The sequence below is a fragment of the Calonectris borealis genome, chromosome 23 (assembly GCF_964195595.1).
Source record: "Calonectris borealis chromosome 23, bCalBor7.hap1.2, whole genome shotgun sequence".
NCBI classification, from domain to species: domain Eukaryota; kingdom Metazoa; phylum Chordata; class Aves; order Procellariiformes; family Procellariidae; genus Calonectris; species Calonectris borealis.
Window position 1 is genome coordinate 9,561,276 of NC_134334.1, and position 19,876 is coordinate 9,581,151.

The 19,876-nt window shown below is 43.0% G+C and overlaps 1 protein-coding gene across 2 annotated transcripts in view; it reads right to left on the bottom strand.

The window, feature by feature from the left end:
* KAZN (kazrin, periplakin interacting protein) overlaps positions 1–19,424 on the bottom strand; it is a 243,457-nt gene extending 224,033 nt beyond the window's left edge. Inside the window, exon 1 of one of the 2 annotated variants that reach the window (XM_075172635.1) lies at positions 18,377–19,424. Coding sequence is in view for 1 of the 2 variants with exons in the window: in XM_075172633.1 (XP_075028734.1) it covers positions 18,397–18,517 (121 nt within the window). In the remaining variant the exon portion in view is untranslated. The remainder of the gene's footprint in view (positions 1–18,376) is intronic. The other variant, XM_075172633.1, reaches the window with a different exon arrangement.
* Positions 19,425–19,876: the final 452 nt, after the last annotated feature.

Consider the following 19,876-nt stretch of genomic DNA (forward strand, 5'->3'; position numbering starts at 1 on the left):
AAAAAGTGAAAAAAAGTAACCATGAAACAATGATGTTTAGGAAAAAATGAGAGGGCTAGTTGCTTTATTGATTTTTATTGCAGTTATGTGAAATGATCTAGTGAATTAAGAAAAAAAAAACTGGAAAGCAAAATGTGTGTCTTGAGGAGGAAGTACGCAATAGTATAAAACCCCTTGTTCAGCGTAATCTCTCTTTGAGCTGGGGGGGCACAGGGGATGTAGCCGCTCTGTGGGCCCCGAAAAGCACACACACCTTGCTCAGCCGCTGCCGTGGCGTTGCAGGTGAAACCTCTTCCACGGGCTTAACAGACCAGTGAGATCCAGGTGCTACAACTGGAGTGCCTAGTGGCGCAGCAAGTAATTTCCAGAAGTGTTAGCGTTTAGGATTCTCAGCGCTTCTGAAAATAGAACACGGTAACTAGATGCAACTCACTTTTTTCAAAAGAGAAAAAAATCATCTTCAATTTTCCTGATTCTATTCTTTAAAACATGAGGTTTAATACTGTTTAGAAGCCTCCATACTGCAAATCATCTAGGCAAATCACTACATAAATGCTAGTAAAATCATCCCCACCTTCTTTTTCGTGTGTAGTACATTGAAAGATGGATTTAGATTCACACTAGCAAACTCCATTTGAATTTCCAATGAGATATAACACCAAAGTTTCTGCAGTTTTACTGTTACGCATTCAAGCATTTCTAATGTTAAGTGTGTTTTAGACATTTTTAGAAAGAAAGATGAAGTGAAAAGTAATGAAATTAAATACTTCACTGCAGCTCAGAACTTCATGCTTGAACGGGCTCCAAAATGTAGAAGGCTTTGCCTTGTCTTAAAGTAGGAAAAAGCATTTTAAATAAGTTCTTGAACTACCCAGCTCGCATATCCTCCACCCAAAGTAGCCTCCAAAAGCTATAAGACTCCGAGCTGCATGGTCACTGCCAGGAAGCTTTATAACCACATATGTTTTTCCCATATATATTTCCTGTGCAGCCTGTGGACTGGGTGCACGGCCACGGCAAAGGACAAGCAGCATCTGCTGGGCCAGATTTGTTGGGTAAAGAGGGAAGCGCTGTGGTTTATGCAGGCCCAGAAGAGAGTGTCTTTCCACCCATGGGTGAGGATTTTTCCCCACAGGTCTCTGAATATTTATGGCTGCAAAGCGCAGCTGCAGTGGAGCCGGCTTGTCTGCACTGTCTCACCCTGAAACATCCCTCAAGACTTCGCGTCGTCTTTTTTATTCATGCTTCAAAGAGGACATGCTACTCAAAATGCAAGTTGGTTTATATTAAACACTTGTACAGCCTCTGTTATTACAGTGTGAAATAGATGTAGCTTAGCACTACAGACCCTATTGTGAACCTCAGGACCTGAAGCACACAATAATTCAATATGTTGCAAAAAGGCATTCAGGAGAGCTGTGAATGTGGATTTCCCACGTCTCGAGCGGCTATGGGTAAGTTATTATAATAGTATAGAAAGGGAAGGAGATGCACATCCACAGATAACAGCATGCAGATGGTTGCACAGCAATGCTGTGTGGACGTAAAGCATATTTTTTTTTACCAGCATGGATTACATTTCCAAAACCCGCTTTATTTCCAGGCAACTTGTTTTCAGAGCATCGCTGCAAAAGCAGGAGTGTAAATTTCTCTAAGGAGGAAAGAGCCGTTCCTTCCAGAGCTCTGATTTTACGTGTCATTCAACAAATAACATCTCTGCTGCCTTCCCTGGCACCCTACCGTTGGTGTTCCCATAACAACAGAGGAGATGGCTCCACCGACACTCTTTCTGCTCACTGCTCATTTACAACCCAAGCAGCAAAGGGGAACCAGATCTGCCAAAATACTTTCAGGATCTTCAAGGACCAGATCCTTACCCAAGAACTCAGTCTCTCAGAGAGTGAAATACATCTGCAATGACTCTTATATTCATCCAATATCCATTTAAGGATCTTTTTGTATGAATGAAAACATAAGCCTGTAAAAGCCAAATAAAATATTTAGGTGCAAAGCTGGAGGGGGAAAAAAAAAATCAGCCTGAAGGAAAAAAGAAAAAAAAAAAATCTAAGAGAACTTCAAGTTTTGTAGCCCTTAACTTCCCCTGAATCACAGTGAGCTTTACATATTTAATTCCATCCAGTAGTTTTACAACTCTACATCATTTTCTGTGTGGAATAATACTGTATACAATAACACAGTGAAGCCTAAAGCATTGTACAGAAAAACATAAATCACGCCATACATGATGAGCTGTAGGGGTGAGACATAAGCAGCAAAACAATAAAGGATATTTGTAAAGTAAAAACAAACAAAAGAAGACCTAGTAAAGTTAATTTGAAATTCAGCAAGAAAAACAGCTAACACTTGCTCAAAGAATCTTGCTCTTCCGTAAAGATTTGGGATTTCCTCCAAAGGCTAATATATAAGCCTTGACAAAAGGTCTGTCCAATTTGGTCATATGCCCATAGACTGAAGAGTTAATTATGTGTAAGTTTACTTAATTATTCATCCATTTATTAACCACACCAGCCCTAGAAAATATGGCAAGCATTCTTCTTCACACACCTTACCCTTTACTATAATGCAATGATCCTAGAACTTCTTTCTCATTGTATGCTTATTTCTGTTTATTAAAGGAAATAATGGCACCACAGCAGATACTTCCCTTCAGGGTGTATTTTTGTATGTGTTGTGAAATGTTTTTCAAGTATCTTACAGTGGACACACTTTTTTCTGTGTAGTCAAACAAATGAAAGGAGCCATTCGTCAGCCTAACAACCCCCTCCAGCACCCAAGAAAGTCCAGGAGATTATAGGTTTGAGGTCAACAAGTCCGACTTCCAATAAATGCCTATCATTCCTCATCTTTGCTGTAGTCTGTCACTAGGTCAGGTTCATACCATGCCACGTTCTCTCCCCACAGCAGGCTTTGATAGGGGAACGTGGGTACCTAAGGGGAACACGGGCTGTGCGCTGCTCCTTATCACATTGATCTTTCAATTGCTTGGCACTTTGATTAGCTGTTCTTAGCAAGAGCGCCATAAAAATGCTGTCACAGTGACAAGACTAGAGAGGGCTGAGTAGACCATCAAGCCACGCAAAATCATCATCTAGATGATGCATTAGAGTGCTAATGGTTTAGACTTGGAAAGAGAGAAAAAACCTGGTAACGTAGGCAGAAAATGGCACGTGGAGTTTATTTCCTAACAAGAAATGTCATAACTAATTCTCAGGCTGCTTATGGAGAAAGGTTAGCCTAGCCTCAGGTGCATTTGCTGACAAAAAAAATCTGCAGGTCAAAGAAGCACCAGCTGATCAGCTTGCTTTGCTCTCAGGCTGATCCCACCACGATCCCTCGCGCTGCCCCCAGCCCGTCTGACAGCCCCGGAGCGTGCTGCACGAACGCCCGCACCTCATCCTGCGCGGCAGGAGTCTGCTGATGCTCAGATCTGGAGTCAGGTCGCTGTGATTTTAAGGAATACACCAGCTAGTTGGAAGAATCCTTTCTTTTGAGGTGTTCAATACCACCCCTCACTGGTCCAGACCCAGGAGAGCCAAGGCCTCCTCACACACAAGATTCACATTTTTCCTAATCCTTTTAAAAAAAAAAAAAAAAATCAAGGTGCTAGCTAAATGCTTGAGTATCATCTCTTGTATAGATGGACAGACGACAATGTTGGATGAAAAACTGCAAGAGATGCCATGCTCTGTGCTGGCAAACGAGGAATGAAAGAATTAGTTTCCAGATGAGCTATCAGTGTGAAAAACCTCCGGTTTAGAACTGGCAGCTGTGTCTGAAAAGCAAAATGGTATTTCTGTACCTACCAAAAGTGAGGAAAAACCTTAATCCCTCAGGTATGCCATGTGTAAAATGGGAATAAACAAGTAACATTTCATCAAGAGTTCCAATATTTATTAATCTCTCATGTTAGTTGAACTAATTAATAATATAAGAATTACTGAGAGCAATTCCCCAGCAGGATTACCACTGAATTATGAGAGTGATTGTTCACCAGAACTTTATTTAGCAGACCTCTTCTCTGTCAAGAAATTCTGTATGCAGCTTGCCCTAAACTTCAGTCACACAATTATTTTAGGGTGAGTTATTTCTGACCTGGGTAACTCCATGCTTTCCTGGGGTACTGCAAGCAACACCAAGCAGTAATTTCATTTTCCTTGCACTTACCCATGACATAAAGACTTTTTTCATTTCCTTGGTCACACTGTCCTAGCATCGATCCTAAATACGCACCAGGCAAAATCCTGTAATAAGCACAGTGCATGTGCTCCAGGCCAATTTGAGATCATCTACTCTAATATGAAGCTGAGTTAAATCAAATTGATGCAGTCCAGAAGAATTTTCAAGGTTGCCTGGGACCTCAGATAAAACTTTTACACAGAGCACAATTATATAAAAACTCATTGATGAATTTGGACTGATCCCCAGAAGCATGAGAGGCCCTTGTTGTGACTCTTGTAAAAGTTAGTTTCCCAAAATATTTTTTTATGGCAGGTAGCAGACCTATTGCTAAGAGCAGACTAATTTTTCTTTTTGGATTTTGCTATTCACTTTGGGATGCTTCGACACATGAAACTAAGTAAATTCTCACAACAGAAAAAGCCATAGACACAAAAGCTCTGATTTTCAAATTTTGATTTTTTTTTAATTTTATTTTTCTTACTGCAGGTGAGACCACATGATTCGTACAGCTGAACATTTCCTGTGTCCAATTCTCAGGACACATTTGATTTATACCAATGTGGTCTGTTTGATAAACTAAATGCTGCTGCTTGTAATCACCAAATTACATTAAATTAGCCTAATTACCCTGAAGTGAACCTAAACCTGTACAGGTTTGCTAACCTGAAACAGCTATCGTCTCATGGAATTAGATTTCAGCCTAGGATCTGCCAGATTCATTCTGCATACCGTAACGAGCCCCTGCCCATCTTTGGGATAATCATGAGCTACCAGCAAAGGAGAATTTGGCTGTAAGAGCTGTGCAGTTGCTGTTACTGCAGGCTGAATGAATGGATGAGAGGTTACCTGGAGCACAGACCAGCTTCACTGGATACCACAAGTGAGGGAGAACCGCCAGCCAGCGGCTCGTGTTGCAGGTGTATGGCCACCAGCAAAGAGCAGCCACGGCTGTGAGACTGCAGGGAGCGCAGGAAAGCCCCAGCGCTGCTCCTGGGTTGTGGTTTCGATGCAGTACAAACATTGTTAATCCATGAACTCAGACAAATTTGAATCAGACTGGAAGGGAGCTCTGCTTTGCAGCGTACTCTGCCTCCCTCTCCCGGCCGGTTCCCCGACATTGTATAAATAAAAAACTCCCGTGCAAAGTTAGATGAAAGCAGCATTAGCCAGATGAGGGTGTTGGTCCATTTAAGATGCCCAAAGCCTATAGATGAAAACAGTGGAGCCCTGAGGAAATCCTTTCCGTTATTAACCTACTGACCCCGTGCTGAGGCTCGCAAAAACAGATTCTGCCATGGACTGGCAGCTGTAACAAATGCCCAACACCACCAATAATCCCTGTTTAAGATCACAAGCATGGGTATCAAAGCCTAACAATTCTACTCTTCTTTCTTCTTCAAGAAACGATTACAATCACACTCTCTCATTAATCATTTTAAACTTATTACAAAATGCACTCCCCAAGGGAAAGGGGGGACGGGGAGGGGAGAAGCATCAGTCTTAAGCCATGATTCCCTAATTCAATCAACAAGAATGAAAGCAGCAAACCTCAAGTGAAACATTATCAAGCTCAATGAAAGTTAAGCATCTCTCTCTCCACAGGGAAACCGTAACTTTCCTGGAGTGCAGTCAAGAGCCTTTCCAGGTAACTGGGGCCAGCTGGCTTATAAAAGCTAAAAGGGAAAGAGAAAAAAAGAAAAAACAACCAAAAAAACCTATTCTACTTACAAGGCAAAGCAGCAGCTCCAGCCTCTATTTGCATTTTTATGTGGATAAATGTAAATGTATGCTTAATTGTTGGCAACATTTGAAGTATCAGACTATCTACTGTATCTGGAATACAGTAAAATGCTCAAGATCAATAGGATAATTAGCATTAGATGCAATTAAATTACTGCAGTTAGATTCTTGAGAATCTCATTTGTATTTTAAACTTTCCTGTGTGTACTTTGCCATCAAAGTGGGAGATTATGTTGTCTTTGTTTTTTTCCACATGGTGAACAATAGATATTAAATGGTAGAAAGACGCTCATGAAAACGATGAAAACGATGGCAGTCATTTTGGCCACCTCCGATTTTAATATCAAATTTTAAACAAAAATGAGAACTTCATGGAAAAATCTCACTTCTGAAATGCCTTTTTCTGGGGTTCCTACACATGTATAAATCTTTACAGGAGTTAATCCAATTTAAGCGATTACATTACCCTTCTAGTTCATTTAGAGTTTGCCTTGAAGATAAAAGATTTTTTGTATCTGCAAAAGCAGCATTTTGCTGTTTATAGAAAACAAATCCTAGCTTATCAATTCAGGTAGCTGATATTTATAATTCTTGATGTATTTGCTGTACTTACCACATTACTTACTAAAGTCCTGGTTCTTGGGGCGGGGGAGCAGGGAGCAAGAAAATCTCAGCTTTCAATTAAGAAATTGCATCTATTTATAGAGGACATTTAGAAACATAAATCCAAGCTCAAAAAGTCTTTTTCCTACTTCTTTTTTTAAGCAACCGACTCAGCTGGGGCTGCCCATACCAGTAGCCTGACTCAAATCCATAGGAATTTGTGATGATGGCTCATTGGTTTTCAAGTCAACGTGTTGTCAGCATATTAACAAACACACCGCAACTGAAAGATAAGCTCATGAAAAACAAACTGCTCTCAGTTCTGCAATAGGCCACTGGAAATTATTCCCCACGCTAAATATGAAGAAAAAAAATTTCAAAAAAAGTAACCAGTATGTTTCTTTGAGAATTTTTGTGTTACCTCTCAGAGTACATTCCAGGAAACAGATTCCTCCCCCCTCAAAAAAAACCCCAACTTCTTTTACTAAAGAACAAGGTGCTTGATAGGAAATCAGGATCCATACACCGGCTGCTCAAGGAGCTGCTTTGCCCCCGCGCTGCGGGAGGAGACACCAGCACAGCAGCCACCGGGGGTCAGCACCACGGCAGAAAGGACATTTCTTTTAAACACACCAGCTTTTCTAGAAGAACAGAATTATTCAAGTTGTGGGTACCAGCCATAGCCACACACAGAGCGATGGCGAGCTGCGTCTGAGAGAGGGGCTGGATTACTTAATGAGACTTTTTAAAGTCATGGATAGAGCTGTTTTTTAAAAAGTCCTTTGCCATCGTTACCTGCCCACAGGTGAAAGAAAGAGGAGGAAGCCCAATCCCTTTGCAATCATAAAAATGACATATTGATTTAACCTGTTGTTTGAGACGTAACTGGAATCTTCCCAGACTGAACAGAGCCCTTCAAGCACACTGTGCTGGAGATCTTTAACGCAGCAGGGAAAATAAGACAACTCTCTTAGCAACCTGCTAATGCAATACCCAGTGAAGCTGAAAACCTTTTTAACAGTCACTGGAAGGAAAATCCCCAGGAAATGCCTGGAAAGACTTTGCTATCTCCAGATTAGGAAGTAACTTTGCAGACAGACTGCAATTCACTTGCAGTGCAAATCTGCATGTCAGGGGCAGGGTAAATACCTGAGCTAGCATGAGTGCCCAGAGCTCCACCTGCAGCAGCTGGGAAATGAGGATAAAAAGAGTAAATTAACCTGCCCACAGCTCTGTGATGCCACAGCCAGGTCACTTTTCATATTTCCAATTCATTTAAGGGAACTGAAGTATCTTTGAACCACATTGCACCTGCCCTGCAAAGCTCACGGTCCATTCAGGAAAGCATTAAACTCTTACTTAAAGGCTATAGAAATTACATGTACGCTCCCAGTTAAGCACACAAGTACTGTTTATCATGGAAACGCGAGGTCTTTGAGTTAGACATTTGTCAAAGCAGCCTTGAATATTGAAGTCAGACCAATAAAAACCAAGGGATCCTCCACATATTAGAGCAATCCTGGCAACGACTGCTTTGGAAGATTTGAGCAGGATTTGTCCTGCCTTCTTCTGGTCAGGCAAACTGCAGCTGGAACAGAGAACTGTTACCTCTAAGTCCCAGCCCCTCCAGATACAGCCGTGTTTGGATCAAGCATTACAGAAAATACCATGTAACTGGGTCCTCGAGTGGCAGCATGCAAAAATAAATTACATCCACTGGAGGCATGGGACAGATGGAGAACGGTAAATGAACAGAGAATAATTCCTAGGAATTCTGCAGGCTTACTTCCCTTGCTGTGCACAACTCAGAACAGGGTCGTGCTTGGAGGAAGGGCAGAGCCGACCCTTTTTCCTCTCCCCTCCCTGGCTGCGCAGAACAGAATATCCCATCGCTCTGGGAAGCGCTGGGATGGCCTGATGCTTTGCAAGCTTTTGCATTGCCCACTCTCGCTGCTTCACCTTTCCCGGAGGTGTCACAGTCACCGTGCCGTCAGTCAGCAATCCTCAGGGCTATTTTTGGCAAATCTGAGACTGAGCTGTTTAATTTTGCAGCCATTGAAGTACACTGTACCTTTGTTTCGGTGTCTGCAAAATCACGCTAATAATAAGCGACTCCGTAAGATAACCTGAACAGCTCAAATGAGGGGCAGAAGCTATTTTTATCCATGCAGAAAAACGCTGCAGGGAGAATGAAGTTTCATTTTGCTGCAAGCTCTGCATACACTCAGAGCAGTAGATGCCTTTTTTTTTTTTTTGCCAAGTCTTCACAGACACACTCTAAATTTCCTGAAATTTAACTTATTTACTTTTTTAGATGAGCGCAGCAGTTTCAGCCTCCTTGGCGAGTGGTGGTCGGTACTGTGCACACAGAACATAACTCATCACGCTACAGACAGCAGGAACAAGGGCGCTTGGTCCCTGGATCCAGCAGTGGATCACAGCACCACAAGCCGCTGGTGAATGTTAAGCATGTGTACAGGAGGTCATGTACATAATTGCATTGCTTAAGTAATTGGGTGATCAGGAAAAAAGGAATAGTAGAAATACAACTAAATTTAATTACCTGGAACTTACTCTCAACACAACAGGCAGCAAAGCCCAACTGGCAGAGCAGCACTACTGCAGAGCTTGTACCGAGATGAATGAATTGTATAATTAACCAGGCTCGCAGCAATTTGCTCCAAGGTCACCATCTCTAGCTGCTTTACTGGGAGCTGTTAAAAAGTGCTTTTTGGATCAAGTCTTAGAGAATGATATTGCAAAAATGCCCAGATGTATCAGCTGATAACATAGTCCTCTTTTGCAACCCACATCCCTTGGGACACAGCAATATTTTCTTTCTTTTCTGCAGAAAAACCATCGGTTTCTCTATCCTAACCTGTTTTCTCTTTACACAGAGCTTTGATGACACTATACTTCCATTCCCAGAACGAATGGAATTCAAACATAGCTTCCCCATCTCATATGACTTCATATATTTTATTTCATTCAAAGCCAGGATAACGTATAGATATTTCAAGAGTATTGTATTTCGGCTCTGTAGGAATGTTTTATTTTGGAAAGGCTCAAAGGTTTTTAATTTCATCATTGCAGCCATTGCATTAGTCAGAATGATAAAGTACAGAGGCAATACATCAGCCTTGTTCAGCTGATTTCCCAATTAAAATGTTGATGGCCTGGACATGTTCTAGTGAAATGCTTCCATTATTTCATATCAAAGTTGAGGCAACATAAAAATATCCACTTACACAATTCTCAACCAGCTATATCAAAAATCCCCGCCTTCCATAAAATAGGATAAAGCCACAGTAAAGGCAAATACCTTGCTTAATGCCTTTCATTCCACTTTCCTTTTAACAATGCATGGCCATTAAAATTGCCTCAAAGACCTCCAGAGAAAGAAAGGATAACTAACTCATGTTTGTAGCTGCAAATTTAATCACATGCATGTTTTCAGTTCATTATTTTGGTGTCATAAAAATATGATTGTTGTATTCAATTTGAATGAATTATTATATCCTTATACTTTGCTATTCATGAACATTAATTGACAAAACCACATTTGTCCGTCAGGAGTGCAGATGAACGCTACCCGTAACTTAATCAGGAGTAAATCAGCTGGCAAGTGGTTAGTACACAGATGCTGTAATAATCGAGTCTCTCTATTGAGATGACAGGGAACAATTTATATTTAATTTATGCAAAGAAAAATATTTTCAGTATTTTCTTTCTGTTTCCTGTTGCTGGGTTGTTGGGTTTTTTTTGTCAGACACTTAATGGCATATGGCAGTCCTAACATTTTGGAACAGCTTTTCCTCTCAGTTTGAAGAATTAACCCCTCCTGCTGTGTATTATATATATAGATGTAGGTACGTATACGTAATTTCATACTTCTTAGTATGCCCACAGTCACTGCCCCCTCCTCCCTCTAATGGCTATTCTGTGCTGGTCTGGTTTTAAGCAGACTGACCACATCCACGTGGTTTTCTCAGCACAAGGGACTCTCCTGCGGGGCAAAGTGACACAGGAGTTACCCGGCCACGGTGAGGGTGGGAAGCAGACTCACAGCACTGGGCATCTTGCTCCGCTCCCGGCTGCTGATGCCTGTTTAATCAGATCCCAGAAGTCCAGAGTACTACTTTGGGGAGAATAGCACCAGATTGATCATTGGAAATGCGGATTTAGCTGCAGCCTACGTCCAGCTTTCCCCACTTCTTTAATACCCAGACACCTTACATTCCCATTTTTGGAAAATACTGCTTTCTGCCCTCTTCCAAGCAGGTACAATCCATCACCCTCAGGACACAATCTACTATTTGGCCATTAGAAAGAGCTAAGCTCTGCTGTAAGAGACCCCTGACCCATCATCTCAGCCACGCACCGCAATTCCCATGAGCTTTTCATGTCTGGAAAACAAACCAACCAACCAACCCACCCCCAAACCAACGACAAACCAGGAAAACCACTCGCAGACAACAAACCCTCCAATCTGTTATGCCCTGTTTTGCTCACTGAAATGCGGTCTCCACTGATTTCTCATGCTCTTCACAATAATATTGCTAGGGTATTAGGCAGCCATTGTCTTTTGTGCCCCCGCGCTTCAGAGCCCTGGGCAGCACCCCCGGGTCACCTGCGGCTTCCCGAGCAAGTAGCATCGGCACAATATTTGTGTGATTAAAAGTAGAACGTTGTAAAGCAATAAAAGGTATAAACAGCAAGTGAACTCCATCCACAAGGCACTGATTGCTGTTTTCCTCCTGGGGAGCACAGTGCTACCTAACAAAATGAAGAGAGAGACAAATATTACGTTTTTTTATCCCTAGTAAGAGCTCATTCCACTGGGTGGAAAAGAAAAATATTAGTGATCTTCATTTCAGTGGCCCCTTAATCTAGCCAGCTCAGGCAGGAGCACGTCATCTGTCAAGGAGGATTTTTACTGATTGCTTTTGGGGGTAAATGACTTTTCCTCCTAGTGCTGGAGCTGGCCCCAGAGAGTATCAGACTATTCTGTTCTCCCCTAAAACACAAAACTCAGAGGGTTTTTGGAGTAGTTTGTTTCTGATACATTTCTCATCATCTCAGAAAAACAGGGGTTTGGTTTTGATAAAAATGACACTTCTTTCTCCATCAACGCACACAAGGTTATGTAGGATGACAACATCATGCACGGAAAGTTGGCAGGGATCTCGTCTACACGTTCTCAAGCACCACAGTGATTTGCACAGAGATTTATGCCGGTTGCTTTCAAGCTGCTGAAGCCTGCCGTAACACCAGGACATAAACCCGGATGATAGCTCCACTCCACAGGAACAGAAATCTTCAAGGGCAGGCAGATTTAGTTAAAGGAAAAAACCAACATTCCCACCCTTGCCATTGAATTTCTATGAAGTAACAGTTAGGCCCTAATTTTGTAACGCTGCAGTAAATAATTTTCTATTCCAGGTTTCTGCAGGGCTGGCCAGCAGTCTAACAGCTTCTGATACCTGCATTGAGCATCACAAGTCTATCGCCCAGGAGAACCAGATACCTGGGGATCAGTGAATTCATCTCACATCACTCACCTGATACCTGCTCGTGCTTCTTATTTCCCCAAAACTAGGAAATCTGCTGGTGCGCAGGCCTAACCCGCGGCATGCTAACTAACCAGGACTGCTGCAATCATCTTTGGAAACAAAGTCTCTTTGCTACACGTCGTCTTCTCTTGGGAGAGCAAATGAAACAACTTGTTACCATGAAAAATTTATTACTGACTAATGCACGAAGGAAACCAAATGCGCTAAGCACCAAGGAACACATATCCAGCCCTGATTCTGTGTGGTCTCAAACCAACTGATCCAAGCAAATTTTATGCTGACTGTTTTCTCTTGTTGTCCGTAGGAGGAAAGAAGAGCTGTCACAAAAGGTTTGCTCAAATGCTCTTGTAGTTGGAGCCTGAGCTTGCTGAAGTGTTGTCCTTAAGGAAACCCAGGACCAGAAAGGACTGCAGCTTTGGCATGAATCCATTAAATCATCTTTCACTATACATATGTGGCAGAAAATAAGAGAGGGACATGGCTTCCTAAGTGCCTGACGGGCATTGTTAACCTCCGCTTTTGGGAAGAAGGTGAAACTGTATCACCTGTGCTCCATTTCAGCTCCAGGTAAAGATTTGAAACCAGATCCTGTTTGGTTCGTGTTTAATTAAATCATGGAAAAAGGCACAAGGGACTAAATGACAAAAAAGTATAAGAGCACAGATGGTAAATGTTCATCCCCTCAGCCTCATTTTGAAAGGTCAGGGATTTCCTTCAACGTCATACAAGGGGCTGAGACTTTCCCATAAATTCTTCCCCAATTGCCTGATGCACGCTTTAGAACAGCAATGATATTAGTAAAGTTTTCTTAACAAAGGACTTGGCTATAAAGGAGTTATTAGGCAGAGAAACATCCCACATGGAAATGCAGTAAGTTAAAGACAAGTGTTGTTCTGTGGTTTTATTTTTAAAAAACCCTCCCTGCCCTGTTGTGACTCTGCTCCTTTATTAAGCTGCCAGTGCTGCGTTTCCCTCAGACCTGACTTGTGCACTAGAAAATTTGACTGCTCTGTGACTCTCTACTTCCTTGCTCATCAGGCAGTGCGCCGCTGTCGGCTCAACACCTCATCATCACTTAAAAGCAAGTCAGATGCACCAAACAGAGGCATTTCCTTGAGAAAAAGTTCAAGGACGTGTTCAATGTTCAAATTGTTCAAGGAAACTTTGCTCTCTTCTCCAGTAAAAAAAGTGAACACAAACAGCATCAAGGGCCAAATTACTCCTTGGCTGGAGCATCAATACGAACAACAGTACCTTCGCTACCCTCTGAGGTGCTTCGCTTCAACTTCAGGGTTCAACTCTGAACCCTGCTCGCAGTTTCCCCATTCATTGCTGACACTGTTGAAAACTCCTTTTACTGCCGGCATTTTTCGGGTGCAAAGCAGCAAGGAGGGTGGGAGTGGTTTCCCCAAGGGGAGGTGAAAACTTTGCATCTGCAAGGAAAGGAAAACTTGGAGACAGCTTGGGAGAGGAGCATGGTTCGGGCCCCCAGGAGGCTGTTTGCTCCTTGTGCTCATTGCAGCTTGAGATGGGAGACGTCTTGCCCAGCATGTTCTGCCATGAGAGAGCCACTACTTCATACCCCAGTCATAAGTTTTGCCCAAGTACACTTCATTCCCCTCCCATTTACCTACTCAGAGAAGCACCTTGCTGTTGCAGAGGAGCTGCTGAAGGAAACATCGCTGAGTTTTGAAGTTTTAAGATAAAGTTTTGCTCAAGTTGTGCTTCACAGAAAAAAAGGAAAACCTTGGAGTGACAGGATATCTCCATCCAAACAGACACAAAAATGTAATCTATAATTCGTCAGAGCTCTAGGTTTGGTTCACAGTTCAAGGCACGTTTTTATTCAGATTCAACACACATCAGATTTGCACTCTTTGCTTCAAGGAGCCCAGTTCCCAAGGAAAACTTCATCCAAGTCAGAGGGTACATAGCAGATTTTTTAAAAAATGTTATTTTGTTTGTTTAAAAAAACATATTCAGGCACCAGAAGAAGGAATTCTATGTTGCATATTCAATGTTTTGTTTACAATAAGATGCTAGACCAGATGAGATTCCAGGGATTTCGTGCTGCAGGACAAATATATTGCATAGGTAATGCTGCATCTCTCTTTCCTCGCATTCCTCTTAAGAGGAATTGGATCAAGAGCTAAACTACAAATCTAGGGGGAAAAGGCAAAAGCTTTGAGCCACATTACGTTAATTTTCATAGAAGATTTCCTGAGAACTTTGCATCATGTCCTTAATTTTCTACTTGGTAGCCAAACCAAACTCACACCCATTTGTGGAGCAAACATCAGAATGGTATACAAAATACACATACTGGATAATATATAAGTAGTTGAAAGATAATATGTAAAAGTTTCAGTGCAACATCTTAAAGTCTGGATGATTTTCAAATTACTTAAGCCTTCTTGTTCATTCTGGTCACATCTTGAACTGAGTTCCTTATCTCATAACCAATGGAAATTAACTGGCAAGATATAAAAAAAATTGGGAGCCTCACGGATCAACAGCACCTGTGAGCCAAAGAATTAATGGAAAAAAACAATTAATCTAATGGAGCGGTGAGTCAGAGAATAATACACGGCGATAAGTCCAGAAAACTGCATTATGCTGAACAAGTTGTTTGGAACTTGCCAGCTTATAAAGAAAGTGGTTTCTCTGCTAAGACTAATCCTTCACAAGAGCCCTCAACTCTCCTCGAGATCAGGTCTCACTCCATATATTCAATACTACATGGGAGGGCACGGGCGAAATACCCTTCAAATTTTCAGTCTCGCTCGTTTTTAAGTTCGGTAGTGCCAATCATAAATCTTTCAGACAATTTTTTAAATTTTTTTTTTTTAATTCAGAAACTATCAAATGGGATAAAACTAGAGTTTCATTTTGGTTTTAGCAAAATTTATAGCAAGAATCTGTGCCAGATTCCAAGTTATGCTTCAAACAAGAATGATCCTCCAGCATTGCCTGGTGGACAAGACTTTCAGCTGAGATGAAGTGGGTTATGAAGCCAGCCTCTTTCTCAATTACTCCTTTTGGAAATCATCAGCCTTGTAGTTAGTTTGGACCAGGCGAAAAACCAACCAACCTGCATGGCTTGCCCATGAAATGAAAGCCTTATTCTCTGAGCAGTCCTAGATAGGAATTACGGTCCCTCTTTTGAAGTTACTCTCTCTTGAAAGGTGACGGTGCCTCCCGCAACACTGACAGATCTTTCGGCCATCAGGCAAATTTAATGCCTGCAACAGCAAGGATTTACTGCCTTGGGAAACTGGAACTTTGTCAGTGTACTCCCAAACCAGCGAGTTAAGCCAGCTGCAGTCTTCTGACCTGCACTATTCCCTGTGCTTAGCACAAATAAAAAAACCCCAGGTGACTGCAAGCAACACATCCCAGCAAACAAACTTATTGAGGCATAGTAAGCTCAGTAAGATAAGCGTCAACAGTACAGTAGGGTAGAATAGGAAGATAGAAAACTAATTTTCAAAAGAGCAGCCTGTGCAATGTACAAGTAAACAGTGCTTCAGAGGTTAAATAAAGATCAAGTAATTGTGCAAAGGGCAAAACAGCTTTGGAGCAGGGCTCCCATATGACAACATACTCTTTAGGCTAACGTGATTGCCACAGTACATCCTAGGGTATTATGCAAATCTACAAAAACTATGCACAAATGATCAGCCAATTATGCAAAATCAGCTGCACAGAAAAAACTTTTCAAGCCTTTCATCAAATGGGAAAATGTGCAGCTGGCAGGAGAAAAGTTAACTTCCAAGACATTCAATATTTGTTTTTCAGAGCAAGTTACTGAAGCGCAGCGTTAGGTGAGAGGGGACACACATTTCCAACAGGGTGCCATACTCTCTCCCTCGAGGAGAGAGTGCTACACAAAACCTAACACATATTCTGCAAGCAGACCCCAGCTCTTCTCACAGGTGCTTTGGAGGAAAAGAGCCCTTATAACAAAGGCAGAAGCTATAGAAAATATGAGATCTTTCCAGGTGGTACATGAAAGTTGTGCTGTCAAGTCTGTGATTTATTTAGAGTTCAGCATTTCTCCAGGCACATAGTTTGGCATTTAATTAAGGCCAGGACCTTTATCATTCAAGCACATCGCAGTGTTATTAAAAAAGCCCAAATGTCACCAGTGACAGTGATGTGGTACTGGATGTCTACAAGTCTTGCTCGTGAAATTTGGACTGTACAGGTCGGAACTTGACTCCACAGAGCTCCTCAGAAATTGTCATTGCAGAAGAATCACAGGGGGCAAGATCTGGTTTTATGCTTTATAAAGGCACTTGCACAGCCCTACACGATGTAGAGCCCTTTTATGGCTCTATCCCAAATGTCATTTGTTCAGTGGCATAGGACATAGCTAAGTAACTGGAGCTTGGTGTCCCAAACCTGTATCCACTCCTGTTTCCTTAGGGCATCTTTCCTGCCCACATTAAAACCCCAGAGTACAGCGACAGCTTGGGTAGCCAAGTTTTGCAAGGCCCTATGAACACAGACATATCCATAAACACATCAACTGAAGTTCTGCTCCCAGGGATACTGAGTATATCTTGTTATTGCCATATGAATAGAAAGCTCCCACAGATGAAAATCACACATAGGCATACTCTACTCGTTTGCTTTGAATGTCAGTGACATTCATGGCAGCCATCCTTACATTGCACTTCACCTTGTACCTGAGAAGACATCTAGAAAATCCTACAAAAATGATCCATCAGGAGGAAGAAAATCTTAATGGTGAGTTACTGATTCAAAAGCCCTAGATTCACAAGCTTCCTGTCTGGCATTTCCTTGTAAGAAAGGGAAAGGAAAAGCAAACAAAACTGAAGTTACCACCTGTGTTTTCCCACTTGATTAGTCTTGCTCACTTGGAAAACAAATTGCTCACTCAGGAGTGGGGCTTTCTCACACATCTCTTCTTTGTGTAACATCTGACATAATGGATCCACAGCCTTTGGATTGATCCCAGGCCATATCAAACGAAAGATTAATACCAAACACTCTTGAAAAACTGCCTGACATTTCCTTGGAGGCAGCAGCATAATCACAGGCTTGATTAACTGAGTGGTTGTCAGCTAACGAGTCATTCTCCTAGCTCAACCTGTGAAAGTACTATGAGAGGCACAACAGAAGTTGCAGAGATCTGCAGTCAAACCCTAATATGTAGTATTTTGGACCTCACCATGTAAATAGAAACACTACAATCCAAACATCATTAGGTACAGAATTGGCTGGGGAGAGGAGAGAGAAAGAGGGGATGGGACACTTTGGAGAACATATTTGCTAAGATATATACACCATCAGAGACAGTAATAAGAAAGTACCAGTAGGTCTGAGTAAAATGAGCACTAGAAATCCAGAGGAAGTGTTGTTACAGTATCATTGCAAAAACCCAGGCTTTTTTCACAGCCATAAGTAAATAAATACACCCATACTCAGAGCTACCTGTAAGGAGGGATAGGAAAAGAGAGCGAGTCATGTAAAATTCATTATGGCAACCTATTAATCTTGGGAACTCGGGTATGAAGGAGGATGCTAGTGCAAAGCTCTGGGGCACTTAATGGACTGGTGCTTCAGAGCACCTATGCAGAGCAAGTAAGGAAAAGCAAGAGGCAAAAATAGAAAATTTGGGTGTAGTTGTGTTACACATTCCCTCCTTAACACCAAAAGTTGCAGGGACAGATAATCAGGCCCATCTGTAGAGATGATACAAATGTGTGAAAACAACTGGAAAAAAGGAACAGATTTTCCAGATGCTACAGTAACACAAACAGCCAGAAAAAGCAAAGGAAAAAAACACTTTGTCCTTCATAGAATTGAATACCAAAGCAGAGATCCACACATCTAGAGATGCTCTCTACTGCAACAGTTACCCTCCAAAACAGCAAATCAACCTCCAATTTGAATGTTATTATTTTGAAATTGGAAAAATTGCTATACACCTTATGTACGCATCTAAATGTAACGGTAACTTCCACTATCAGGCAAAAAGCAGCTTGTTCCAGTCCACATTAACCCAAAACGCGCAATCACCCCGACCCTTACCTCATATTCGTAACTATTTGGACACAAAGCTTTTAAGTGGTTTTGGGAGAAGTTGAGGCAGGTGTGCAAATGCAACAGCGGTCACTCCAACTTTCTCTTTAGAAAACACCAGGTTTTGGGAAGAACTTGGGAAACAGGGGAGGGAAGAGGTTAAGGACACTGCAAACCAGGAGGTGAGATGTAGGATGATGAGGTCGTACCTGTGTGCGTTCCCTCTTACCTGCTTCCATCAGCTGGCACTGCTGCCCGAAAACTTGTGAGAAAGTAACAGGGCCTGCTGCAGAGCTGGAGGTCACCGGAGAGGAGTCCATAGCTCTCTTCGGGTCCTTTGTGTTAGTCATGGGGCAGAGCCCAGCAGCTGTAAGCAGCCTCCTGTACCCCACAGATCCTCAGCAGGCAGGAGGAGACCCCCACTGAGCAACCGTGCCTCTTCCCGAGCCCAGAGGATGCTTCTTTCTCTCTTTCAAGGGAGAGTAACAGCACACGTTTTCAGTTGAGTGTCATCGATGTTTTGGTTGAGACCTGTCTCTGCCTGTTCCAGGAGTTTTGTGGGGTGTCCTAGGCAGGTCTGGTGGCCTCAGGCACAAATTAGCATTAGGCAATGAGGATTGACCCCTCCTGGCGTACCTGCCATAGTTACAGCAAACATACGAGTCTCCTTTCCTCTCCTAGTGGAGTTGAGATGTCTAAACCCAGCAGCTACCTTGTCCACCAGCTTGGGCACATCTCCTCTCGAGGAAACACAAGGAGTTTTCCCCCGTGCAAGGCACTGGGCACCAGCGGGTGCTCAACCTCCGTCCTTCCAGCCCGTGCCTCTGCCGACAGCCGCCGAGGACACTCGAAGATGCTGCAGTACCAGAAAGATCTCTGCCTCTCTCTGGGGTTTTGAGCCCAAGCTGCACGTTAGGAAGTTAGAGGAGGCTTCCAGCTGATGAAGCCGATAGCAGAGGAGCCCCCGGACCTGCCACCCTGTGCCCAAGATGGTACCTGCTGCTCCGGGGGTGCGCGGCTCCCTGCCTCCGCTGCCAGACGCCAGCAGCAGCCTGCAGCAGGCAGCCTCTGCTCCCGGGGGCCCTGCCAGCTCCCGGCATTAGTCCCCCCCGTGGTTTATTCCTTCCTTACAGCCCTTCCCCCAGCAAAACAGGCGAGGGGGAGGAGATTGGAGGCGCCGTTAAATAACATGTCCTCTGCAGTGTCCCTCCCTCTCCCCCTGCCCTGATGCAGCGGCTGATTCCCGGGAGCTCTCCTGGAGGCACATGGAAGTGCTAACTCAGCCAGGCAGCAGAGAGCCGCTCGCCTTAACCCCCTCACGCCTGCTTGCTGAAATGCTCAAGGGAAAGGAGGAGAGACGGCGAGGGCTGGTACCCAAACCTGCCTGCGTGATGCCCATCCCTTTGCCTCCCACGGGGCTGCGGTCGCTGCGAGGCTGTAACTCTTTCGGTGTAAATACCACCCAGGGCTGTTTGCATGGAAGAAGGACCAAGAGTTAACTCCCAGGAAAGTCTGACACAGCTAACTGATCTTCATTTTAAAAACTCCCTCTGCCAATACAAGGGATGCTGACTCCAGGAGCTCTGCATAATTTTGTCCTCCATGAGTCATCAGTGCTTTCTTTGGGAAGCCTGCTGGGAAGAAAGGTTATGCCTAGCTAGGAAAACACACACCATGACCTAGGTGGAAGTACAAAACTACAAGATTAT